Source organism: Thamnophis elegans, chromosome Z (assembly GCF_009769535.1).
Source record: "Thamnophis elegans isolate rThaEle1 chromosome Z, rThaEle1.pri, whole genome shotgun sequence".
NCBI lineage: Eukaryota > Metazoa > Chordata > Lepidosauria > Squamata > Colubridae > Thamnophis > Thamnophis elegans.
In genome coordinates this window covers 25,582,019-25,609,799 of record NC_045558.1, presented here as the reverse complement: position 1 = coordinate 25,609,799, position 27,781 = coordinate 25,582,019, and the positions used below count along the sequence as shown (strand labels likewise).

At 36.3% G+C, this 27,781-nt stretch overlaps 1 protein-coding gene across 1 annotated transcript; it reads left to right on the top strand.

Moving 5' to 3' along the window:
* Nucleotides 1–445: 445 nt before the first annotated feature.
* DBF4 (DBF4 zinc finger) lies at nt 446–26,032 on the top strand. The gene is made up of 13 exons (XM_032234662.1): nt 446–586; nt 877–975; nt 3,848–4,023; nt 5,285–5,476; nt 11,057–11,107; nt 11,850–11,919; nt 12,037–12,113; nt 12,956–12,986; nt 15,006–15,048; nt 16,201–16,332; nt 17,772–17,883; nt 20,052–20,176; nt 24,372–26,032. The coding sequence occupies exons 2-13, from the start codon at nt 930–932 to the stop codon at nt 25,408–25,410; spliced, it is 2,094 nt and encodes a 697-aa protein (XP_032090553.1). The 5' UTR covers nt 446–586; nt 877–929; the 3' UTR covers nt 25,411–26,032.
* The last annotated feature ends 1,749 nt before the right edge of the window (nt 26,033–27,781 follow it).

Genomic DNA, 27,781 nt, shown 5'->3' with positions numbered 1-27,781 from the left:
AAAAGCTAATGCCAATTCAATCAACGCCTCTTTTCCCATAGGAGACTCATTCTCCGTATCTCTTGAGGATTATCTCTTCCTCCCCGCCCTCCCCGCTTTTAAAAAGGCATCGTGCCCTCTTAACATTTAGGACTTCTACCGAGGCCGCCAGAAGAGGAGCACCCTTTTTTCACCTCACAAGGTAACTTTCAACAACCACATGTTTAGGGGGAAACCGCTCTTTTAGCGAGAAGATCGGCACGTGTCCGTGCTCCTTGCCTCTTCAATGGCCATTTACCGAAGAGGTGAAGGGCGGGGGAGAAGATCACGGCTAGCCACTTTCCTCTCACAGCGCCCCGAAGGAGGAGGAGGAGGAAAAAAAGGGATGCTTTTGCCCTGTCAGCTCTGCTCCTCCTTGTTGTGTGGCGCCGCCTCTGCCCTAGCTCAGCCCAACCAGGGAGGCAAAGCCAGCGCCGACAGTGCCTGGTAGGCCCGGATGAGCAAAGGCGGGAAAGCGCGGCTGACAAAAAAAAAGCGCGATGGCCGACTGGCGCAGTAGATCCTGAACAGCGACCGTCACCGGCCCCATGGGATCTTCTGGGTTGGGGTGAGCCGAGGCCCGGGGATCGGTTCGAGCGGCGGGAATGTACATTTCAAACACCAACCGTCCCTTCGGGGGTGGGGGAGTGGACGGGGCCGGGCAGCGGCGGGGCGACGGGTACGGGAGGAAGATTGCAAATTCCGCCTCGTGAATGGAGGGAGGGAGGCAGAAACCTTGGGAGGAAGCCGTTAGCTGCAGGAAGCGCACCCGGAACCCGCCCCTCAGCTTTAATTGGTTTTTTTTTAAAAAGAAAGAATTTTGGGGCATTTTAATTGTTCTGCGCTCTTTCCTTGTAGATCGTAACCGTCGTGGGGAGATGAGGGTGCAGAAAATGTGACTTCCCAGCAAAATGAAACCGGGTGGTTTGAAAAGCGGCAGCAAAGGACAGTTTCCCTGTAAGTCTTCATTTTGCCTTCTGTGTGGCGATCGTGACTCGAGAAGTGATTTGTTTTCCCTCCGAAAAGGCCCGAAAAAAACTTTTTGGGTTCAGATTGGCTTTTCTTTCTTTTCTTTGCGAAATTGAGAGCGCTAAAATTCCCCTTGATAAGTTGAAGGGGGTGTCTGGGTCAGAAAAATAGCTAAAGTTTCTGATTTTTGGTATTTCTGATGTCCTCCTGAATTTTCACCCCTCCCCCACCCCGGCTTATTCTGTGCAGTATTAGCTGAATTATTTTATTGACTTGGAGTACTGTGCCAAAAAGAGTCAGTGTTTTCGCTTTAAAAAAGATATGCTTTAAATACACAAGTAGGTAAGTATTAGATACGTAGGCAATGGATAATCATAATGAAGTTGGTTGTCTGTAATTTATTTAAATTTATTTATTTGTTATTTATATTGGGTGACATTATTTATTTAAAATAATAAGCAATAACTTAAAGTAACCCAGTTGTAATTTTGAAATATCTTTCTCTGCATAAGGGTGATTTTAAAACTAGTACTGAAAATCTTTCTGAGGCTAATATTTAGATATAGGATATACTTGAAGTCAGGCCCCATAGACCAATTATATATTTTATTTATTCTTTTCAGAAAAAATGTTATTGTACCTAGGAATGTTTCAAAGGGCATCAAACAAATAATGTTTAGAAAAAATGGCACCAGTTTTAATGTAATTTATATAATAAATGGTGAGTGAGACTGGTACACCTTATTAAGAATTTATTGTTAAAACATTTAGAATAACAACAGTTTCTGGGGAAATCAGTCCCTGAGGAGATGATAAACTGACAATTGACCACTTGGTTGTAATGAAATTAAGCATATATATGTTTATAGGATTGCTTTTCTTTGTCTTGGAATGTTTTTCGTTTACTTGAAATGGAATTTTCTTGATTTCATCTTCCTAATTAGGGCTACAATCTAAATATTTTCCTGATTAGGACTACAGTCTAAATCCAGCAAACTGAAACCTTTGAGTTTCAAATCTATTCATTTTATAAGTGTGATCTCTTGATAATGCTACATGTTGGAATATGCTCTATATATGGTCTACAAGTAAAACTGATATTTAAAAGTGGGATTGTGAAGGAATATGAATTATATTGGCTAGTAATTTTGAGTATAAAGTTTTTTTTCTGCATCCACTGAAACATGTTTGTGGACATGTCTCTGTCATTCACCCTTTTGATACTTCTAATTAAATATTAAGAAAAATAATATCTTTCCAAAAAAAACCTGAGATGTAATGATACCTCAATACTCATTGTTAATTGGTTCTGGGAGGCACAATAAGTACCAAAAATGATGAGTACCAAACACATTTTTCCCACAAGGAATAATCTAGTGAGTCACAAGGCAGAACACTGACAAGTTCTAACTGGTGCGATGAGTACTGAGAAAAGTTTTTTGGGTTAAAATATGCTGAGGACCAAATTTGATGAGTTTCAAAACAGTTGAATACAAAGATACCACTGTACTTAAAAGAAAAGTTTTGCAATATTTATTGTTTTTAGAAAGTAAATTTAGGAAATACTAGAAATTTCAATGTGGTAAGAAATTGGAAAAAATGGCATTGCCTGACCCAGGGAAGAAGTGAGGAACTTTGATACCAATGGGTGGAGGATAAAACAAAGACAAACAGAGTAAAGAGAGGACTTTTGAGGCAATTCTGAATGTGACAGTGTGGTCAGAGGGTCTTGTAATGGGAGGCTCACGTAAGGTGGGGGTCTTGTGATGGAAAGGTCAGGTGAGGGTCCTTGGGAGGTAAAGTGCTGGTGGTGGAGTTGTGCGAGTTGTTTGAGGGTTGGTGCTATTGATGGTTGTGTGATTTGAATTCTCAGAGCTCATAGGCTGGTGGTAGGTGTCTATTGTGTCCCATTGATGGAATTGCTTATGAAGTGCCAGGCTTTGATAAATTTGCATGCATGGTGGGTGATAATGTGGCTGATGAGTCTTGCATTGCTCCATTCTTTGTCAGTGTGAATAGGGATGAAGAATTTGGGATTGGCGATTGATTGCCAGATGGTGTTTATGGATTCTGATTTTCAGTTGATGCAATGTTTGTCCCACATGGAATTGGTTGCAATTGTTAAAGCTGATTTTGTAAATTACAATGTTTATTTCATCCTTCTGTATCTTGTCTTTAGTTCTGGATAATCCCTGGCAGAATGTGGCTGTGATTTTGTGCATTCTTGTTATCCCTAGAGGTTGGAGAATTTTGGCTGCCATTTCAGACATCCTTTTTAGTTTTGGGGTAGTGGTTGGTTGTGTGGTATGTTTTGGTTTGGCTAACGTGTGTCAGAATACAAAGTTTTTACTAAAGCAATTGTGGATAAAGATGTTAAGCAGCTCTTTCTCCTCTGCTTTTCTTAGTGCTGTGGTGCTGCAGTGTGTCCTGGCCCTTCTGAAAAGGGCCGCTGCACAAAAAAAGCTGCATTCAGACCCTCTTCAGTCAAACTATTTCCAGTCTGTATTGTCCAAATTTATCATGGACAATTGCTGACCCTCCAATACATATTTTGGAGAGGTGATAGAGGTATAAGGAGATTGTTGGGGGCAATAGGCTGACTCTGTAAACCGCTTAGAGAGGGCTATAAAGCACTGTGAAGCGGTATATAAGTTTAAGTGCTATTGCTATTTGCATATTATTTATTTATAACTCAAGGTGGCAAACCATACCTAATATTTTTCCGGGTCTTAATACCTCAAATATTAAGGCTCAAATACCTACACATACTTTTCAATAATCCTCTTTTGCTTCAAAAGAGGCTTTAAGGATTAAACAGATAAGTTTCTGATAAGGATCAAATTCTTCATTTTGATTGCAGGTGACATGCAAGAAAGAAGGGAAAGAAGCAACTCTCCCCTGAAAAGTATAAAGAAAGATTCTACAAAGCCTGATAAACCAAAATGCAAACCACTTACTGGGAAAGTGTTCTATCTTGATATTCCATCTAACACCCTCTGTGATAAAATTGCAAAAGATCTTAAGGAACTAGGAGGGGTAAGTCAATATAAATGTTTTGCTTTAAGATAGAAAAGAAATAATACAGATTCAGTTTATGTATGTTATATTCTTGCTAAGACTGAATTACTAAGTATTTCTCCCAAAATTTTTAAAACCGTTCAGCTACATTTAATGCTACATGGTTAGGATTTTTTTTATTAAAAAAATTGCCATTTCTCCAAAATTTTCTATAAAATTATTATATCCAGAGCTGAGGGCAGCTAAGACTTCCTGGGACAAGAGACTTTGTGTTGCGTTGCTAGGCTTTGTACCATACTAGTTGGCAATTTTTTTCATGCCATGCTGTTGGGGCTTCCCAAAGTGATCGCTATTTGCCATGTGTAACTCAGAAACTTCTTACAGCCGGAGAATCATGACACACCAAGAAGCCCCCATGCAGTGGCATGAAAGATAGCTGCCGAGCAACACACTATTGGGCCTGCTTTGCTCTGTAAGATAGTTTGAGGGAGGGGTTAGAGATATGATGGAGATGGGTAGCAGGAGTTGAAGACGAGGAATTCCCTTATCTTACCAAGCTTCAGATTAGGAAGGAAGCTCAACATGGCTTGAATTGGAATAAGTAATTAATGACTCATGATTCATAGTTAATGACAATAACAGAATGTGTAATGTAATGTTTTTCTTTACAACTGCATTGCTTAATGATGGAAATTCCAGTCCTATGTTGCATATTATAAATATGTTTATGGTATTTTATATTAACTATCCCAACCTATATTGCATGATCTATATCAGAGGTGTCAAACTCGATTTCATTGAGGGTGGCATCAGGGTTGTCTTTGACCTCGGGGGGGGGGGACATGGCCAGCTCAAAGTCATTCGTGTCAGGGGCATCTGTGTTAGCCCAAGCGCTCTGCCAGCGAAAATGGGCTCCTGAGCTCCATTTTTGGCTGTAACGGCTTTCTTCAACCCTCTGCTAGTGAAAACGGAGCTTTGGCATCAGAGCTTGGCTTGTCCTTCGCTGTTTCCAGGGCAGCGCCGTGAGTCATATCTAACCACCCCGATCTAGCCCCTGGGCCTTGAATGTCACACGCCTGATCTACATTGATTTTATGAAATATTTATGATTTGAAATACACTTTTTGTATAGCAATGTTATCCCAACAACCCTTCTCCCAATCCGGCTGCTTACAGTCAATGAATGAGAATTAGAGATTCTGTGAAGTAAGCAGTATTACTCAAATATTTGTATAAGTGTTCCCATTCCAAAATAATATTTTTCTTTTTTTACAATTAGAGAGTTGAAGGATTCCTCAGCAAAGATATTAATTACTTGATCTCTAATAAAAAAGAAGCAAAATTTGCAGCCCTTGGACAAGTATCTCCAGTCCCAAGCCCAGAATCTGTATGTAATGTTGGAAACACTTCACCTCATCCAAGCAGCAGAAGAGACAGGACTGATGGTAGTACATTTAAGCTGATGGACACGGTAAGTTTCATTCTTACTTCTTCCTTTACTCTCTACAAATGCTGCACAAATGCTGCATGTTAAGTAAAGCAAGTTCTGCATAATTTTCTATATATTTTAAAGCTAGTCAAACTTCAGGCAGTTTCTTGAGCTGAGAATGGTTTCATGAAAATACTCTGGGAAACTTGTAGCCCACCAGATAATGCTGAACTAGGACTCTAGTCAGCATAGACAATGGCAAGACATTTACATTTTGTAAGTCATTAATTTAATTGCACCTATAAGGCTAAAACAGTAATGGCTAACCTTTTTACCACCGCGTGGCAAAATGGGGAGAGTGCAGGGGGATCACCCAAAATTCTATGTGTGTGACCCCCTCCCATGCATGCAAGTGTGACCCATCCCCCTGCATGCGACCACCACGCTCCCCACACTTTTGCCATGTGATGGACCTGTTTTTCTTTCTCCAGCATGCACACTGGAGCTGACAACTCTTCGCATGCCCTATAAATGATTCCATGTGGCACGCGTGCCATAGGTTCACCATCACAGGGCTAAAACATTGTAGTATTTTATTCTGTGATATAATTCAGGCTTTATTCTTTATCATTAAAATAATTTTTCAGAAGTCTTTAACCAAATTACTTCTATTGCATTGTTTTATTTTATACATACTACTCTAAACACAGCATATATTTGTATAAGAGTAGCACAAACTTTAATTGTGTATGTGTGTATAAGATTAAAACAAAATTCAACAATTGCCACATAGCTACTCTATCATTTTACTTCCATAAGATCTATATTAATCTTTAGTGTAGCTATGCTCAAGACATTTTTAAAATTAGATAAAAGAAAACATATTTTCTTTATCCAAACTTTGCTGTGTATAGAGTTTTGCTTTGCATTGTATGGATAGACAAATATATTACATAATAGAGAAGATTATCAGTAATAAATTTTCAATCTGAGAACGACAACAAGAGTAGGATCTTTTAGTATTACAGGAATTTGCTAATACTTAATCATTTCTGAAGGCATACTTTGTGATGTAGGTAGTCCTCAAGATATGACCGGTCACTTAGTATTAGGTTGAAGTCACAAAGATTCCCCAAAACTAGTTATGATCCTGTTTCAAAGTTACATCTATTACAGCATCCTTGTGGTCATTCATCCTTACTACTGACCGAAGGATGCTGCAGCATCCTTGTCCATCTAATTCCCTGCTGGTTTCCCATAAGCCTTGGATCTTATCTCCACTCACACACTCACCTTTTGAAGATTACTGGTCTTCATCTTGGGAAAGCCACTCATCCCTGGGCTGTAAGGCTGCCTCCCAGAAGCAGCTGCCATTTCAAACGTGAAAATTCCTTGAAGAAATGGCAGCTGCTTCCAGAATAATTGGCAGGCAGTTGGGAGACTGCAGGCCTCTCCTGCCTCTTGGTAGGCTTTGGGGGAGCCACCCCCTTGCATGCAAAGGCAGCAGCTCTGGGTTGAGCTTCCCCAAATCTTTCCCTTACTTTCCAACCTCCACAAACCCACATTTTTGCAATTAAAAAAAAGAAAGCTGGAAGGAACAGACTTCCTATCTTAGATTGAAAAATATACCATTTGATCTTTCTCATTCCCCCCAAAAAATTAGGTACTAAATCTAAATTGTCACCTTTGCCCTCCAGTCTCAATTTCCTTAGCCGCTTAATTAGCTAAACTTATTACAATATGTGCACCAGGAAAGAGAGTGACAAAATCTATAAGTGAATTACCTTTATCAGTGACTGGCATGGGGCAGGCTGAAGAGTAAAGAAAGGTGGTTTAGGTTTGTTTGTTTTTAAAGGAGGGCTTAATGAATGAAGCAAAGAAAATCCTTCCGTGGATTGTTTGAGTGGAGAAAAAAATTCTCTGCAAAGTTATTGGGAGCATAACACATGCACCAAACAGTTGCAGCAGAAACTAAAGAGTCAGACAAACAGCAGAAAGCTTTCCAAAGGTTTCCAAACTTTTTGCTGCTGGTCCGGACTCTCTTTAGGATCTTTCTTTTGCTTTTGCTGGATATGCTGCACCCTCATTGGAAAAGTATTTTCTTTCTGTTTTTCACTCTTTTCCTCTGCTTTTTAACTTTCTAATCACTCAGCAAGGCAAGTCACCCTAACACACACACCCTCCCCGGTGGGCTGTTTTTGGTTTTGCAATGCTTTTTGCTGCTTGTATGCCTGCTTTTTGGACCCAGCTAGGTGGTGGGATTCCCAGGGTTTTCCCTACCCCTGAGGCATCCTATGCTCTAATTAACAATCCGCACAATCATTTAAGAATTCCATTAGGGAGAGCACCCCTGCTAAGTGATGCCATCTCACTTAATGGCTGTTATGACTTGTGACTGTAATGGACAGGTTCCATTATGGTCATAGATCAAGGACTATCTGTATTGAACTTTGAATGTTTGTGAGGTTTGTAGAAGATTTTATTAACTTATCTATTTTATGGACCATATCAATTTACTATATTACTATGCTGCTGAGTTATCAGTATGACAATGGGGAGAAAAAGACAGGCTAAATCCTGACAAAACCAAGAAACTGTTTGGTTGGGTCTTTTGACTCTGGATACTTTCCATCTCTACAAGGGGATCATACATCTTCATTGAAACTGGTATACAATCTGGGAGGTTTAATTTGAGCCACCGTGCTTTGAATAGTAGGTGGACATTTTTTAATATTGTGGCCTACTAAGAGTTGAGTAATCTCAAAGTAGAATGAATCATTCTTAATTTCCAAACTTTAAATTAATTCTTGCAGCACCAAAGATAAAGTTGTATTTGAGAGTTAATACTTACCCATCAATTCATATCACATAATTCCAATCAGTTTGTGGAATTAACAAACTTAAGTGTTGCTTTGAATTTTGGGAGGAGTAAATTTGCAAAACTAAGCAGAACCTTTCCATTATAAATTTTCATTGAAGGTAAAACCAGTTTAGTTTATAGAAGAAAAGCCTAAGTACTTTTAAGAAGCTCCAGATATTTTTTTTTGCAGAACTTATTTATGTGCCTTGTAAAAATCTTGGATAATGGGCATTACACCATCAAATTCCTTCTCCAAATAGCATTTGCAAGATAATTTTCCCATAGAACAACAATTTGGGGTGTGCTAACTTTCCTTTCATTTGATAAAAAATTATAAATGTCTCGATAGTTTCAGTGATTACAATTTTGACATATATACTGTGTGAGCCTTTCAAGATAATGTTTTACAAAGTATTGTAAATTTCTAAACTGTTCTAAAGCAGCCCATCCAAAAGACTATTTAAATGTTTTCAAACATTACCTCTAATTTATAACTTTGCTATCTTTACTATAGGCGTAACTCATTTGTAGTTGTTCCTTAGAGCAATAATTGATTAACTTCTTAAACATTATCAATTCTTATCAAGAGACAAACATCAGTGTACACTGAAATAGCTATCTTTAAAAAAACTGTGGTTGACAAATAAGGCATCACCAACTGTATGTAAAAATTAAACAATATACTGAATATTACTTCCATAAGAAATGCATATAAATTTATCCTCACCCTAATAGTTGTATTAAAATATAAATGTTTCACTATATAAAAAAGACAGTAATCTATATCAGTGTTAACTAATTGTCCATATTTTAAAGGTGCTTTTTTCAAGAGGCAAGTGGACTTTCTGGTTTTTCTTTGAAGACCAAAAAGCTTCTTCAGCTGTGACTGGATGGTGGGGAATGGAAGGATTTATGCTTCTTGCAGACAGCTAGTCATTTGCATTCTTTTAGTGGGTCATTAAGGTCACCTAGAGGTTTTTCTGTGTCATCAGAGGGTCACCTGAGTTGTGCAAGTTGGTGTGGAACCTTCTTGGAAGGCTGAAAGGACTGTGTTGGTAGATGATGGAGATACACGACTCCCCCTGTTGAGAGAGTATGTTCAATTTTGACATAAATGGCCTCTTTAACCCCTCTTTTATGTCAAAATTGAACAATTTGCACCATTCAGGTGATCCTGATGACACAGATAAAACTCCAGGTGACCTTAATAACATGCTAAAAGAATGCAAATGACCAACTGTTTGCAAGGAGTACCGTATATACTCGAGTATAGGCCGACCCGAATATAAGCCGAGGCACCTAATTTTACCACAAAAAACTGGAAACGTTATTGACTCGAGTATAAGCCTAGGGTGGGAAATGCAGCAGCTACCGGTAAATTTCAAAAATAAAAATAGATACCAATAATGTTTTTGAATATTTATTTCAAAGAAAAACAGTAAACTAGCGGTGTATTCAATGAAATACTTCACTCACCTCATGATGCTGATGTCCCGCTGTGATGATGATGTCCCGAGCAGCCGCGGGAGCGATGTCCCGCCTCCTATGACACACGGCACAGTGATTCCTATCATTGGATCACTGTACCAGAGGAGGTGGGACATCGCTATGTGGCTGCTTGCCATAACAAGGAGGAGGTGGGACATCGTTGCAGAGCGGCAGGAGGGGGAGGAAGGGGAATCGTAAGACAGCCCTGCATTACATTAGAACGTGAGGAGGGGGGATGGTGCGGTGCGCGCTGCGCGGCAAACTGACACAGAGGGAGGGAAACTCACAGGGGCACTGGGCCATTCACGAGTGTCACCCAGCGGCATGGCCCCGCCCCTTTTTCTCCTCCATTTTGGGCAAATTTTTCACTGACTCGAGTATAAGCCGAGGCGGCTTTTTTCAGCCCAAAAAGTGGGCTGAAAAACTAGGCTTATACTCGAGTATATACAGTATATGGTAAATCCTTCCATTCCCCACCACCCAGACAGAGCTGAAGAAGCTTCTTGGATGAAAAGTGAAATGTCTTCAAAGAAAAATCAGAAAGTTCAGTTGCCTCTTGAAAAAAAGCACCTTTGGGACAACCACGACCTGGATGACAGAGAATCTCCATAGACATTTAATTTATCCATAATTCATTTCTGCTGGCTGAGTTAAAACGATAGTCAAATCAGTGCAGATGTTTTGTACTATTGCTTATATATTTAGATAGTAATTTGTGTTTTTGTTTATTTTTTAAATATAATTACTGTTCAGTCTTTTTTTAGATAAGTTTCCATTTTGGTAATAGAAATACAGTAGTTTAGCTAGCAGACATCAAATTAAAAATAATCACAAATAAGGTGATTATGTGTACTCATACATAGATAGCTAACCTTACTAATCTTTTTCTCCCCATTCAGTCATGCCCTATTCTTGAACATTTCCAGGATAAGTCCCAGCAGTTTTCTCTGCAATTTTTTCAGAAATAGTTTTTATTGTCCCCTTTGCTAGGACTAAGACAAAGTAACTACTCAAGGTCACACAGATAGCTTTATGCCTAAGGAAGGACTAAAAAGTCATTGTTTCTGGCATGATTCCTTAACCAATACATCAGATTTGATATCACTAATTTATTAATTTTAATTTACTAACTTTAATATCATGCTAACCTAAATAATTTTGTAAACATTTAAAAAATTCAAAGTAATAAACTTCACTAAGTAACTATTTGAAATAACCCTGTGTGGAGTAACAGCTGTAACCCATATATACTCTTTATTTCTTCTTCAATATAGGTGCGCATGAGTAGAGGAAAATCTTTAGTGGAAAAGGCAATCAAGGATCAGGTATATGTCACTTAATAACATTATTTCATCTCAAATTAGATTTCTTCTCTGTTATTATTTCCACATGAAATTTACATAATTTGCTAATGGATAAATAATTTTAGGATAGCTTTTTTGGCACTGCTTGTTATGAAATCAAATTTTTTTTCTATCCTAATTTATGACCAATTGTTTAATGACCATTTAAAGTTAAGATGGCCTTGGAAAGGGTGCTTATGGCCTGTAAATTACTTCTGACTCAATATAATATTGTCACCATGCCCCCTTCCTCCCAAAGTTGGCTGATTGCCTGATCTAAGTCCTTGGTCACCTATCCGAAATTATGATAATTACCAAGCACCCAGCTTTTTCATTCCGTCTACTTAATGACCCAGGAGATCATTTAATTGTAACCCATGATTGCAGTTGTCGAGAAAAGCAGACATGTGGGTGTCTCATTTAACAACCATTTCGCTTAATTTTTCCCATTTGTGGTTGTATGTTGAGGTCTACCTGTATATTATAGTTTTTAGTAAGGCATAGTGCTGTGTTTACTCAAGCTTAAGTTAGGCAAACCTTATTTCTATAGTGTCACAAGGCTGATTGGCATGAATGAGGAATGGAATTTTACTTTTATACTTTATTCTTTTAATAGGGTGGAAGGAGGCTTAGGATACAGAGTACCTGCACTTCAAGTTTTTAATTGTATTTAAATATTTGTATGCTCAAATGTAATGATAGAAATATTCAAATTATATTACAGGAATTGATCCCTTCTGGTAGTATACTCTCAAATGCCTTGAGTTGGGGAGTGAAAATACTTCACATTGATGGCAAGTATTTTTCAAATAAAACTGATTTTATTCCATCATATAAAAGACTTATTCCATTTAAGCAACTTAGATGACATAAAATAATAATTTTAATTATTCTTTTCTTTTTGAAAAAAGATATTAGGAACTATATTGAGCAAAAGAAAAAAGACCTCTTTTTGGCTAAGAAAACAAGCACAGAAGCCAACAATGTGGTAAGTAAACTACTTAATTTCCAAGAAAAACAGCAAAAAGCAATAAATGGGATTACTTCTTTAAAACTTCTAATTAGTATTTATTCATAATTTGCAAGAGGAAGACTGAGACCTCATAGATGTGTGAAAGCATAAAGCTCCATTAATCTCTCTTGGTATTTGGAATGGGAAAGATTTAAAAATATTAGTGCAAACCATTAAAGAATGCTCAGCAGCATAAACAATAAAATTTCACACACACTCAAAATTCAGAAAATCCTGGTATCAGTGTCCGAGACACAAATCTGCTCACTTTGCATTGTTGTCTTATCAGTAGTAGCTATCTTTTACATGGGCTCTGTTTATCAAAGTTTGCCTACTCCTGAAATAAGATCATGAGAAAATAAACTTTTCTGTTTCTACTTCCCATGATCATGTGTTCCCCATTTGTGACTTTCTCTACTGACCTTCCACAAGTGAATTAAATGGGAAGCCTTCAGGGAAGTCACAAGCTGCTCTGCTCTGGCCTTGCCCACTACAATAAACCCTTCTTCCTTTGGCCTGTCTGCATTTGAATATACCCGTGTACTCTTTCCTCATATTTCCCCCAAGTTGTCTTAGGGTTATGATGGCAACCAGGAATGCTTAGATTATAATCACTAACAGTGCAGTCATGTATCACACTTTTTGACTGCATCGCTTAACAATGGCAATTTCAGTTCTAATTGCTGTAACCCAAAAATTATTTTTATGTGTTTGGTGACTCACACTTAAAACTATTTAGAGGGCCAGTTGCTGAATATAGATGATTACTTGTAAATTATACAAATCTCAACTATAGTATTATTATTTCTCTTAAATAGGAGAGAGGATCTGCAGATCAAAAAGTAAAAAGTAAGTATTCAAAAGACAACTAATATTGCTACCAATTTTATTAAAAGAAAAAATATAGTTATCGGAAAGATTATATATTTAATAAGCAAGGTGGCAAAGAAGCCACCTTCTGCTTGGTGATTCAATTTGCAAGAGATGTGATGTCAATTTAGGAAAGAATTTGGAGGTTTTGTAACAGGTGAGGTGTTTGCCTGGTGCTACTGCCAGCAGAGAAAAGAGACACATTGTTAAGATAGTAAGAATGATAGTAAGAACTATGATGATGATGTACATCTTGGCACCAATGACCTATCTGAAAAAAGATGTACTTTCTGTACAGAATGATTTACAGAGATTGGGAACAGAAACATAGCAGGATAGGCAGTAGTCCTACTTTTTAAGAGGTTTTACCTGTATATAAGAATCAAAAAGGAAAAGGCTAGCATATAGTGGCAAAAAAGAAAGGTTCTACATTTAGGCAAGAAAAGCCAACTGCACAGGTATAGTATAGGTCCGGGATGGCGAACCTATGGCACGTGGAGCCATTTGTCAGGAACGTGAGGCATTGCCCTGTCAGCTTGCCAGCACGCATGCGCATGCTGGCCAGCTGATTTTAGCCTTTTTTAAAGGACATTTTTCACCCTCCCCAGGCTCCAGAGACTTTATAGGAGCCTGGGTAGGGCAAAAACAGCCTCCCCCCCAAGAGGCCCTGAACTTCCCTGAATCCTCCGGAGCACAAAAAAACCTGGCCCTACGGGCAAACCAAAAGTTCAGGAATGGACTTCCGGCCTTCAGGGGCCTTCCAGAGGCTTCACTGAAGGCTCTGGAGGATGAAAAACTACCCTACGAGCAAATCGTAAGTTACTTCTGATTTGCTTGTAGTGCCGGTTTAAGCCTTCAGGGGCCTTCTGGAGGCTTTCCTGAGCGCTCTGGAGGACTAAAAATGGCCCAATGGACAAATTAGACTTCAGTGAAGGCTCCATAGTGCTTAAATCGGCCCTATGACCAAACCAGAAGTCCGTTCCCGAACTTCCTGCATACCCGTAAGGCTGTTTTTTTGTGCTCCGGAGGGGGGCAGGGGAGGCTGTTTTCCCCCTCCCCAGGCGCCTATAAAACCTCTGGAGCTTGGGAATGGCGAAAAAAGCATGGAAAAAATGGGGGGGTCGCACCTGTCATGTGCGCAGTGTGCTGGGTGTCGCACATTGCATTATGGGTGGGGCACGCCCGCACACGACTCCCCTCCCCTGTGCTCCTCTTGCTTTTGGCACGTGAGCCAAAAAAGGTTCGCTATTGCTCGTATAGGTGGTACTTAGCTCAATAGAAGTAATTAAGTGCTAATAAACAATCACTTGAATATGAGCCAGCAACATGCTGCAATTGCCCCCCCAAAAAACAAATGCAATCTTATGCTGCATTAACAGAGGATAGAATCATGATCATGTGAAGTGTTAATACCACTTTATAATACTTTGGTAAGATCACACTGCATCCAATTTTGGTCACCATGATATGAAAAAAGATGAGACTCAAGTACAGAAAAGAGCAACAAAGATAATTAGACTGGAGACTACAACATGAAGAACGATTGCAGGAACTGGGTATGTCTAGTTTAATAAAAAGGAGTAGAGGGTGACATGACAGCGGTGTTCCAATATCTAAGGAGCTATCTCAAAAAAGAGGGGTTAACTTATTCTCCAAAGCACCTGAAGGCAGGACAACAAGCAATGGATAAAACCTAATCAAGGCGAGGAACAACTACAACTAAGAAATTTCCTGACAGAACAATTAATCAATGGAACAACTTGCTTCCAGAAGTTATGGAAGCTCTATCACTGGAGCAATTGGACAACCATTTGTCTGAAATAGTAAAGGGTTTCCTGCCTGAGCAAGAGTTTTGACTAGAAGACCTCCAAGGTCCCTTCTGCCATATAATAGATAGATAGATGGATGGATGCATGGATAGATGGATAGATGGATGGATGGATGATAGGCAGGCAAGCACACATGCACAAATAATTTGGTTTAAATTCTTTTACATAGGTAAACTGAAAAATCCTTTTCTGAAGGTAGAGGACAGAAGGTGGTAAGTGATATTTTTAGATGAATTAAAATTCTACTCTCATGTCCTTTGGCTTTGTTGACTTTATTTTATGCAATGATAACTATAAATTATTACATTCAACTTTAATTTTTGTTTAATTCAGAGTTAGTCATGTTTTATATGGAATGTTGCAGAACAATTCAAAATTAACATGAATAGCCTGTTATTTTAATTTTAATAGATCTATTCAAAGTTATGAATTTTTGAATTGGCATATGAGAAATAGATATAATCCATCTTTATCTCTTTCATTTTTTTTTCCATTTAAGGAGATTGGCCCATAATGTGATGCAATTACCTAAATGTTAATGAATTAAGGGGATTGGAACACATGCTTTATATGCTACTATGCTACATTTGTTCTCAGGCATATTTTAATGTATTGATATAGTTATACTAGATGTTATTTGTAACCAGAACCATTTTTACAAGTACTGCCTTTGTAGCAGTATTCTGCAAAGATAGTATTCTGATGTAGATGTTGTAAATGCTTTTTAGGAAAAAACATCAATCTACTGTTTTCTGTTAGATATAGATAAATCTAGATTTAAAATTTCAAAGAAACCATTGTATTATCTTAGAAAGTCGGTATATACTCAGCACTTTGAGGAACCTGTAACTTTTATCTACTTGCCTTTTCTGGTCTGCACGCTAAGAAAATATGCAATTGGGTAGATATGATATCCATAGTGGGTAATAAATGAAATCTTGAGATAAGAAATTGTTGGCAGAATTGCCCACATTAAATGTTTGATGCTGCTAGAGATAAAGGTAGGAACTGAGGGAATACCTTGCTCAGTTCTGATTAAAAAAATAACTGTGCTTGTGGTCCAGAATATAGAATGATATAAACAACAAATTAATGTTTCCACATTTTTCTCATTTAATTTTACTCTAAAGCAATGTTTTTCAAACTCAGTAACTTTAGCAGCATACTGGCTGGGGAATTTTGAGAGTTGATATAGCAATAGTACTTAGACATATATCTTTTTAAAGTTGCCATGTTTGAAAAACAAAGATGTAAAAGTGACTTGGATGAAATAGTATTTCAAGGAAGTACAATATATACAGTATAAAAGGCATTCCTTCTGATTATGTGTATGTTTTGTAATGAACTGACTTTTTTTTTAATAGTCGCTATAGACCATTTTACCTTCAACTGTCCAGCTTCCCTGTTGTCAACTATTCTAATCCAAGGCCTTGCAGCCCATTTGATGTAGAAAAGAAAAATGCTCATGGCCAGAAGCACATTCACAATAAACAAAGGTAATGTAAGATAAATAAGATGAAAATGCATTGGTGAATGACAAAATTTAGTTATGCAGAAATATATGGAAGCAGGTCTGAGTTTTACTACATAATTTAAGACCAGCCTATGGCTTGCTCTATAATTTTTTAATTTAATAAACCTAGCTGATATCTGACTTGGGGCTCTCTGTAAACCTCTATCACTAAATAACTGTTTCCATATAATTGATTTCTTTTAAGCAGCTATATGACATTCCCCCCCTCCCTCCATATTTGCAAGCTAATTATCCATTAGACTGTAACCTTAAATTATACAGGTGATCCTCACCAACCACAATTGGAACCGGCATCTCTTTTGCTAAGTGATGTTTTTGTAAAATGAAGTCACATGACTGTGTCTTAGTTAAAACATTGATCACAGTCAATAAACAAATCATAACGTGTTGTTAATGTTAACGGGTTGTGACTCGTGAGTTCCTGTTCTTTTAACTTTGCTTATTAGAAACTAGCTATGAAAATCACAAATGGTAATCATGTGACCTCGGGATGCTGCCAACCACTTTGTGATCATGTGATTATGAGAATGTTGCAATGATTGCAACTTTTCAGTCCCACATAATTTTAACAATCACTGAATGAGTGTTCAAGTAAGCAAAGACTATCTGTAATTTTGATTAGGTATAGCAAACTGCATTAGATGTTTTAATTTTGTAACTATAGAAATAAAATAGCATATGATGTAATCCTTAGTTATAAAATGTTATGCATAGATGAAAAAATATATCCCATTTTCTAATGGGATCAACAAATGCTTTTCCTCTTAAGAAAGAAACTTATTATACCTACTGATAGGTGGTGCTAGAGACTAGTTTTACATATTTAATATCTTTTTTCCTATTTTGAAACTAGAAATGAGATACTGTTTTTTAATTGAAGTCTACATTCATTAGTAGTCTTAATATGGTAGGGTTATATGCCTTGCATATTTGTTATAGAATTATAGCAGTCTTGTCCATATCTTATGTTAGAATAATGAAGAAAACAGAAATGTTCTTTTTATGTGCAACATGCATTGAAGTATTCTATATCATTATATTGTCAATGTTATATATTACTTGATGTTCAGTACTGAACGTTAAAAAGGTTTTCTGAGTAACTATTTTGGGCAGAGGTTTGTGATTTTAGATTAATAATGTTATTGTACTTTGACAGACACATACTAAGCAAGAGTACAATTATTTTTAAACATTAAGGATTTTAAAAACCTCTTGTATTCTCCTCACAATTAGGATTCAGGTTCCTTTTTATTCTTTATAATTACATGAAAATGAATATGAAATGTGTCACAATTGGATTGGATTCATGACTGGCTACTAAAACTGGCCAGAATTTTTACTAGTTCCTGTTAGCTTGTCTTACAAAATATAAATAAGATGTTTATTTTCTCTTGAGAATAGAAACCCTACAAATAGTGATAGAGAAAAACGCCCGAATCAGGTTCCTCCAAAGCATAAAAGGAGAAAAGGATATTGTGAATGCTGTATGAAGAAATATGAGGATCTTCATGCAGTATGTACATCTTATCTATTTATTTATATAAAGTGGATATTGCTAAATTCTAATATAACAATCTGCTATATTGCCTTTTTCTTCGAAACAATAGTTTTTTTTATAATTTTGTATCATGTTGGATTCCTGTGGAGAAATCAATTACATAGCATATTTTTCTGTCTTGAAAGTTGACTCCTGTGTAAGGGAAAAATAGTTAGAAAAAATATATAAATTCAAGAAAAATCCTATACAGGTTTTCTATCTTTGAAATGAAACTGAAACCAAGCCTGAAGATTCACATATTTTCAAGAATGTGATATACTTGTAAATTGGTACTTCATTCATAAAATTAACTGATCTTCTCTATTACATATATCAGATACTCCCATACTTAAAACGCCAGATAAATAATATAAATATGCACACTGTTCTTTACAGCAGAAATAGCAAAAAGAACAACTGCCCATCCCAGATTGGGTTAAAAAGGTAGTAGAAAAGGGGAGAAACTGTAGACTAAAACTAAATGGAAATAAAACAAAAAGAGAAACAAAATAAAGAGATATTTAGACTTTACAAAAAGTTAATATTCATGAAATAAGCAGACCAGAGGTAGGATTCTACTGGTTTAACAACTGTTTCGCTGAGTACAAGCTTTACCACAAACGGAGTTAAAAATCAGACAGAATGCCAAGCTTGCATCTTGCCTCTCAGCCATTTCTTCTATGGCTATGCCAACCCTTCTGTAAATAGCTGTTCAATAAAAGTACAACAAAAAACTTGGAGGGTGGGGGAAACTCCGGAGAAGCTCAGCTACGGACAGAAAGTCTGGGCTACTGCCAAGAATCATTAAGTTTGTTAGTGGCAGTTTCTGCGGCAGGGACGGCAATTAAGATAAGGATTAGGCTAGAAATACAGGCACACTAGAATCTTTCCTTCCTGCATTCCTTGCAGGATTAGCCCTGTAAAGTGGGAAAAGATTTCTTCCAACAACCAAACTGTTCAGAAAATTAACATGGTTCTCCTGAACCAGGGCGGACAGGCAGTGTGGATTTGGATGGCTTCAGCTCAACCCAAACAAAACCAAGTCTTGTTATTGTTACAGTATAAGGGTCCGCTGATTCCAGAGACTTACTTTCTCTTGTTCAGAATGAGGTTGCACTACTGTAAAGAGAATCATGCATAATTAGGGGCCTCCTAGATTTGTGATTCCTGTTTGAAGAGCAGGTGATAGCTGACTAGGAACATCTTTCCACAATGTTGTATTATGTGCAGTTTGTCTGTTCCTGCACTGGGAGACTCTACACATGGTCACTTGTATCTTGCACAATTCCTGAATGGAATGCTCTTTACTTGGGACTCCATTGAAGAGCATCCAGAAGCTATATCAATGCAGAATGTAGCAGTATGGGATATTTGAGGGACTGCCTTTCTCTGATTATATCTACCCATCTCAAAGAGGCACATTGAATGTGCATCCCATGTATTACCTGGCAGGGCAGAGAGTTTTGGAATATCCTCCCACAGATTATTTATTTATTTTTCAAATGTATATATAGGTGTCTATCTAATGAAAAATGGATTATGAAAATGAAAACCCTACTGGCTTTTTGTAAGATCTTAAAGAAGTAACCCTGCCACCAGACTTGGGGATCTGGATGTGATCGAGAACATCAAATCAGTGGTTTTTGTTGAAAGTTGTCAATGGATTTTATACCTTGGCTGTTCATTGTATTGGTTTTGAGTTGCATGTGTGGGTAGGTGGGTGGATGTGAGGGAGGGGAGGGAAAAGGGAAAGGAAGGAAGGAAAGAGAGAGAGAGAAAGAAAAGAAAGATCAAGCTCTAGCTTGAACACCTCTAAACAGCTTTGTCCTGGAAAAAGAAAAGGATTGGTAATATATCCTGGTTCCATTAGTATATGCGTGTCCAAATGTTTATTATTGTGAAATATGCTATTTTAGGTTATACATAAGCTATGAATGATGTTAGCACTTTTGTTCAAAAAAAATCTCAGCAATAAAACATGTACTTAGGTCTAATTTTGTGCACTATAGAAGTATATATTCTGTGTGTGTATTTTCTTTTTTTTGTTTTGTATGTTTTAAAGTGTGTTTTAATTTTTTTTAAAAAAAATACTACATGAAGTAATAACTTGCATACAAATGATACTAGTTTTTTCTTTCTTTCAGCATATTGAAAGTGAACAGCACCAGAAATTTGCAAAGAGTTCTCAGTATCAAGTAGTGGATGATATCATTTCCAAGTTTTCTTGTGACTTTTTAGAACTGAGAGAAAACACACCAAATGTTAAAAGGTAAAACAACTTTTTCTAAATGTAGCAAAGCATATGAAAAAAGAAGAGCAGATCGTCATTTTACATCACTATAGCAACCCATGTGGACTCTTGGATCACTAGTGATGCAGTATATCACTGGGGGTAGACAGAAATCTCAGAATAAGTCATTCTAAACTTATTGCCTGATCTAAGGGATTTTTTTTCTATCAAAAATAGAAAATATAGACCAAAAATAGCAATGACTGGGTGGAAAGCTAGTGAAATTACTCACTCATAGACATTTATATATTTGAAAACAATAACCTATTTTTTTCCCTTACATTTGTCTTTACACAAACGATTAGAGGCTTCACTGATAGAGGATCCTATCTCAGGAATAGCTGTGATTATGTGCCACTTTCACATTTCATGGCTCCATTGTAGAAAAATGGTACATTGAGCTTAACATGGTAATCCTTTTTCTACAAAAATATCAGGACATTTGGAGTTCTCATTCTCTTAGTTCTTTTTATGTCTTGACTCTTTGAAAGCAGAGCAAGGAACTATATGAGAATGATCTCAAATTCTAAGCTCTGTTGTGGTCTACTTCAGATCTTAAAGTTTCTTAACATACCTTGATACTTTCCCCCTGTGGTTCTTTAAAGGTTCTCTTATAATGTGTTGTTATGTTTACTCATAAATATATTGTTTTAAAATTGCTTAAAACTATTTGTTAAAAACCATATATCCATTTGTTTGAGACACAGTAACCACCTATTACATTTCATATTAATTTCAGCCAGTCTGCAGGCAGACAGACAGATAGCTATAGATCAGGGGTGTCAAACTCAAGGCCTGCGGGTCATTTCAGGCCTGATTAGGGGTGCTAAATTCTGGCCTGCAGGGCCAGCCTGGAAATAGCAAAGGATCGGCCATAGTGCCTCTGGCAGCCAAAACGGGGGGTCCCTGCCCTCCTCCCCCCATTTTGGCCGGCAAAGTGCTGCAAGAGGCTATCCAGGTTAAAAGTAAGCCATGTGGGAGCTGCACACTGCCCCACACAGCTCGTTTTGGCCACCAAAGTGCTGCAGGAGGCCGTCCAGGTCGACCCTTGAAGAAATCCAGTTTGATACACCTGCTATAAATAGGTACATACACATATAGATACACAGACACAGGTTTGTGTGTGTGTGTGTTATTTTTTTCCCAGTAATCCAGTAATCATTTATTTTATTCACAAATTTAAAATACAGATTCCCCTCCCCCCAAAGAGAAAAAAGTACAAGACCAAGCAAAACTAAAGAGATGAAAAATGTCCTTAAGAAACCCACATATACCTAGTTTGCCCCTCCCCCATTGAATAATGATAAATATATTTCAAGAATAACAATTCTCTCCCCCCCCCCTTGCAAAACAGGTCCACAATTTATGAATGTTTACAGCTCTGTTTATTCAATCAATTTGATCTGGCATCTATCTACTATATGAAAAACTACAACCAACAGATAAAGCCAACAGCAAAGTTAAATTTCAAAGCCCTCTGTTAACAATCTATTATTGTATTTAACTCATAGAAAGTCCACAACATAAACCACTATAATCATTATCTCGGGATCAAATATCCTTGACTGATTCTTAATAATAAAAAAAAATATTTTTTTTTTTTTTACTGGAATCTTTCCCAACATTTGCATCTCATTCCTCAAAGGTATTTTTGTAGCATTTGTTGTTCAAAAAATCTTCCTACAAGTGTAAATGCAGCAACTCTTGAAATTGTTTTCTAATTGGATATAATAAATCAATTTCCCAATTTCCATCAATCATCTTAAAATCCAATCTATCACTCATTGATCTGTCATCTCTAAGATCTTTGAATTCATGCCTCTTTCAGCCTATAATTCTTAAACTAGGCTCCTCCTTCAAATCTGCCAGCAACAAATTAGATTCCAATCCATCCAATTATAAGATTGGTTTAACTGCCATTATCTGTATCTGAGGGCCATCTTTGATTTAAAACCATTGTTCTCAAACATCTTATCTAGATTTTTAATTTTAATTTGTATGTTTAAAAGCATTTTTAAAAGGCTTCCCAAAGGGATTCAACATTAAATTGATCTGATTCTTGCCTTTTATATATCTTTTTATGGGCATTGTAAGGAATATATGATATATAATATTCAAAAGCCTTAATTGTAGTTTCCATTTTAACATAATTCAAAATTCTCTTGTAGCTGAGCTTTCAAATCAAAACCTAAATAGTTCCTCTCAAGGACAATAGAAATACATGACAGAATGACCAAAGAAAAAATTGAGATAATATTTCCCACAATAAAAAGTGAATAGAAAAAAAGGAAGTTTCCGTCAAGAGGTTAAGAGAAATAAGACCAAAGCTTTTTTTAAAAAAACTAATGGAATGCAAAATCCTTTTAATAAAAATTCAATGTAAATGTAAATCAAGTCAGATTACTTTCACTACACAAATGTGTGTCCTCACTGTTAACTTCCATGAGTTGAAAGTGTAAGTGGTTCAGAAAATAAAGCAGTACATGCAAACATGCAAAAACTGTATATTCAAATCCAGCAAGAATAAATCAGCATTCAACCAGTTGATTAACAGTTGAAGCTGAAAGTGAAAAAGAAAAGGTAAACATTCAGGTAAAACAAGGTGAGCTTAAAAAAGCAAAGAGCTGAAAGGAAAACAGGGAGTTTTAGGTTTAGGTTTATTAGATTTATATGCTGCCCTTCTCCCAAGGACTCAGGCGTACAACATTAAAAGAAACATAATACAAAAGTTTTTTAAAAAAGTTTAAAAAAAAGAGACTCAGGAAAGCATGGGGGACCAACACACTGGCTGCTCCAATCGAAAACTGCAATTATCAAGATTCTTCTTCCCAAGTAGATACAAAGTCCTCCGATGGTTATCTTGAATCATTCCTAGTTTGCCCCATCAAACCTGGGGGACTGCACCCCCAAAGAATTAGCTTTGGTAGTAAAAGCAGCTGTTGTGTCAGCAGGAGGAAAATATCATCTCACCACTCAGCATGCCATTTTCAGAGAAACTTCCTTGGAACAACAACAAAAAGATATGGTGTCTGACATTTTTATTTTATTTATAAAGGAGTAAACAGCATTCTAAGTGTAATGGTTTCTTTGCTAATAATTATTCAATACATAATATGGATGGGATATATACTTTTGCAGTTGTTTAAGAGTAGCCAAAATTTATTGGAGTTGATTTCCTCAGTAAATCAAATTTGAGAATTTGCATTGACCTTTTTGTCTCAAGTCAATCTGCTGTATTTGCAGTAACTTTAGCACAGGGCAGCTATTGAAACTTAAGGAAACTCACTTTGAAATTATCACTGACCACATCTATTTTATTAGGTTTTCCAAATTCCCGCATTCTGCGTATAATATTTGCGAAATACATAACACTTCTGCTAATATGATGAGAAAGATTATTAATATATTTAGTTTTATTAAGAAAGATCAACCTAGCCATTAGCCACAAATTAATATATTTTGTCAACTATTCCTTATCCCCGGAATTGGGAAATTGCTAATATATAGTTTAAAATAATTTTACACCTTCTGCTACTGTCACACAGCAGAGAATTTTAATATGCACTTTATTATTTATGAATATAATTGTTCAAATATAATACAATATTTTGAAATATATAGGTATATTTACTTCACATGAAAAAAGTCTACATGACCTTTAAACTATGCATAGATTTCCTAGCGTATGAAATTTATTATACAATGTGAAAAATAATAACTTGGGATTTTGGGTTTTTAAGGCTGAAGCAAATTGATTCTAAAATGTATTCTGTAATTTGTTTTTTGTTTTGCAATTTGCAAGGTTATTAAAAATTCTCTGCTAATGTTTTTAGCTCAAGAAATTGGGGGAATAGGTATAGGTGTTATTTCTAATTGCACATTTGGCAAGCTATTTTTGTTGCTCTTTTAATGCCAATAAACAAAAAGGAATATAGTTCAGTTTAACAGCTTTGACTTCCTTTTTGAGAAAAGAATGCAGCTAATTAAATAATTTCTCCTGTGCATACTGTCAGGATAATATTTACCACAGGCAACCAAGTTTATGGTAAATTGCAAACTTGATGTAACCTTTTGACAATTAATCTGTATCATTAATGACTTACTACTTACCCCGTGTTCATACAGTAAAAGAATTGTTCTTAATTTTTACTTATATTAATTTCTTTAATTTTAGGCGCAAATGTAATGTTGGACAGTTTGCTCCTCTCATTGGAACAAAAAAAGACGAACAGAAAGAAAGACTGATGAGACGAGATATTCCATTGAGATGGTATTCTCGGGAAAGCATGGCAATGGAAACCTTGAAAGAAGGTTCTGAATACATAGATGGATATACTAAGTCTACACAAAACCATTTTACCTCTGAACCTTCATGCTCTGTTTGTTCCTCTCACGCCTTCTGTTCTTCAGAAACATCAAGAAAACTAAATGACAATACTGAAAAAACCAGAACACCTAAAAATTTAAACTTGAAAGAATTAGTTTTATCAACAAATTCAGTACAGCTACATCTTCCAAAAGAAAGTACAGCATATATGAAAAACTTGCCAGAAATTTATGAACACTGTGAAACACTATCAAGACAGAATACATTGGGATTGTCAGCAAATATAAACTCACTACATACTCAGATCCAAGCATCTGAGTACAGTGAAAGAAATAACACATTAAAGTCAAAACGAAAATTGAGTAATGCAATTCTTCTGCCAGCAAAATGTTTGAAGAAAGTAGCTACTCATTTACCAATTGACAAAGAATTTGTTGACTGTAATGTGGCAAGCCATTTTCCAAGAGAACTTTCAGTTACTTTAGAGTCAGAAAAGCCACCCCATAGTTTTCTTGCAAACAAGGATCCAGTTTTGTTGACAGATATTAATATACAAAGCTCATCTAAAATAAAACCCAATAAAAATGTCATACATTCCATAGGATGGAATAAAAAAGGAAATCAGAAACAAAATATGGAATTATGCTTACAGCAGGCAGAGAAGCCACCTGTTCTAGAAGAAACAAATGAACAAAGCTCATCAACCCAAGCTATGTTACAATTGTTTCAGACCAGTGATGCAAATTTAGATTTTAGGGGGTTTTCAAGTATGCAAGAGAACAAAGATTCAAGTTTAATGAAAAATAGTTGGGAAGACCAGCATACAGATGCCCTCTGGTCTTTGTTTTCTACGTCTGTCTCTTCGTCACCATTTACTGAATTTTAATGTTGCTTTATTTAAAACAATGGGTATAGAATAAACGTGCAAATTGAAAAAAAAATGTGAATATGTGTTTTTATAATAAATGATTATAATAATGATTGTTTAGACCACTATGTGCATATTATTCCATCTGGGCCTACTATTCATTATTTCACTAACTGCAGACAGAAAGCTCTCACAGAATCCTTATAATAAATAAATTCTCATAAGATTCTATTTTTACATATGTATATAATTTACTCGAGGCATTTGTTGCCTTGACTTAGCACATATTCTAGAGTATATATGATTTGTGATTTTCAGATGCAATGGACAACATTTTCATTTAGGCATCCGAAGTAAGTGCCTTAAATGCCTAGTAATTTGAACAAGGCTCTTAAATGTATATTACATTATATTTATATTATTTGTCATTTGTGTAAGAGGTCATTATACAGATGTAATAAATTGTAGTTAATGGCATACTTTTGGATTTAACAGACATCCCTAAGTAACAAGCCCTCCCTTCCCCTAAACCGTCAGTTAAATTGAGATTTTACTGTAATGGAGAATTAGGATATAGCAATTTGGAGTCAGCTTCTAAAACTGGCTAAATGCCTAGCTAAAGGACAGGAAGTGACATGCACAGTTCCCTGCCTACATACGTGTTCTAAGAATAGTGTTTATATGCTTAAAAGAGTTTACTCTCCATGACAGTAGTTGAAATTTTGAGCTGTTAAAATATAAATCTTGGAGCCACAAGATCCAATTAAGCTGAATAAGAAAAAAACCACCTTGGTTTAACCAGTTGGAATAACTGTTCACAATGGCTTTTTTCTTTCTTTTTGTGAACACAAATGTGCTCTTTTTGAGAACAAGCAAATCTTAAGGCTAAGAAACAGGATATTGTGCCTTAATGCAGTAGTCCAACATAAAACATTCTGAGCACTATCTGTATTGCCTCTGAGAAGAGTGAAGCTTTCCCCAATCGTTTTCCCCAATCTGAGTGTCCTTCGGTGTATCAACTTTTCTTGAAAATGGCAATACTGTTTGAGAATTCTGAAAATTAAAATCCATACACCAGAAGGTTAAGAAAGATTTTTGATAATTGGTTTTAATAGTGACAACCTCTCCTAGTTTGCTTTAAAAATAAAAATATTGAACCAGCATCTTGCCTTTGTTATTCCCATCATTTCTTGGGTCTTGACTTTGGAGTAGTAAATACAAATTATGGCTGCCTTATGTGGAACAAACCAGTTTGGTCCAGTGGTTAAGGCACCAGGTCCTCAGTCTAAATCATGCTACAGGGTTTTTTGTGGGACATATTAAGTATCCAATTTGCTACTTTGAGCTACTTATAAAAAAATAATAAAAGTAAAATACAAATCTCTGGATACTGTACTTGAAAGCTATTTCCTTTTCCTTCCTCTCTCCCTGCCTTTTTTCTGGGTACACTGTTCTCACCATCTCTTTGTAAAATTTGTTTCTCATTTCAAATATTTGTTAATCTCTTCTAATTCACCCGCATTCTTAAATTCTGTGGTGCCAGAACTGGACATGCAATCTGATTAAATCAAAATAATAGAATATTTTCTTTATTTGGAACAATAGAATAGAACATAATTTTTAGTGGCCAACTAATTGGACACAGAAGGAATTTGTCTCTGGTGCATAAGCTCTCAGAGTATATGCAAGCAACAAGTGATAAATCATCATAACCATAAAATACCATCATAAATCATAACTTATGCAAATGATTTTTTTCCTAAGCGAACTAACATGCTTTCTCTCTAAACTACTTCCAGTGCATTTAACTAATCTATTAGATGTATTGGACTAATTTTTGCATCATCTGCGATATCCCCATCTTGCCATTCAAGTTATGAAAAGAATGTACCTTAAAACAGCATCTAATTCAATGTTGAATCATTGATGACACACAGTTATAGTTTCAAGATAGATCCTAATCCTAAATCTAATCTATCTGCCAACTAGCAAACAAATATTTAAGCATTGTCTAAATTGAGAAACCTATATTTACATTTTTGTAAGTTTCTAGTTTTGGTTCCTTGCCTGTAAAGTAGAATAGTTTTGAATGTCTCAGATATTATGATTACATTCTGACATGAAGGGGGGAAAAAGGCTTCCTGGATTATAAATTAGTGTTCTTGGAGCAGATTAGTTACTTCATCCCAATTTCTGACCCATAGAGTTTAATTTCAACATCTGGAATGTTAGAAAATTCTAACTCAACATCTTCTCAACACGTGTTCTCAACTTTTCTTCTGATTGTGTCTTTCTGAAATATATTGGGTTGGGTAAGTTCAATAGTGTTGTGGGCTATAAAAACACAACTACCATTCTAGAAAATGGCATTTAAAACAAGCATCTTATG

Bases quoted from the DNA above. Each gene is read 5' to 3' on its own strand.
- DBF4 (XM_032234662.1), top strand. From the start codon at position 930: ATGAAACCGGGTGGTTTGAAAAGCGGCAGCAAAGGACAGTTTCCCT. The intron at 11,108-11,849 runs GTATATGTCACT...ATTATATTACAG, and splicing joins AAAAGGCAATCAAGGATCAG to GAATTGATCCCTTCTGGTAG. The intron at 11,920-12,036 runs GCAAGTATTTTT...TTTTGAAAAAAG, and splicing joins GAAAATACTTCACATTGATG to ATATTAGGAACTATATTGAG.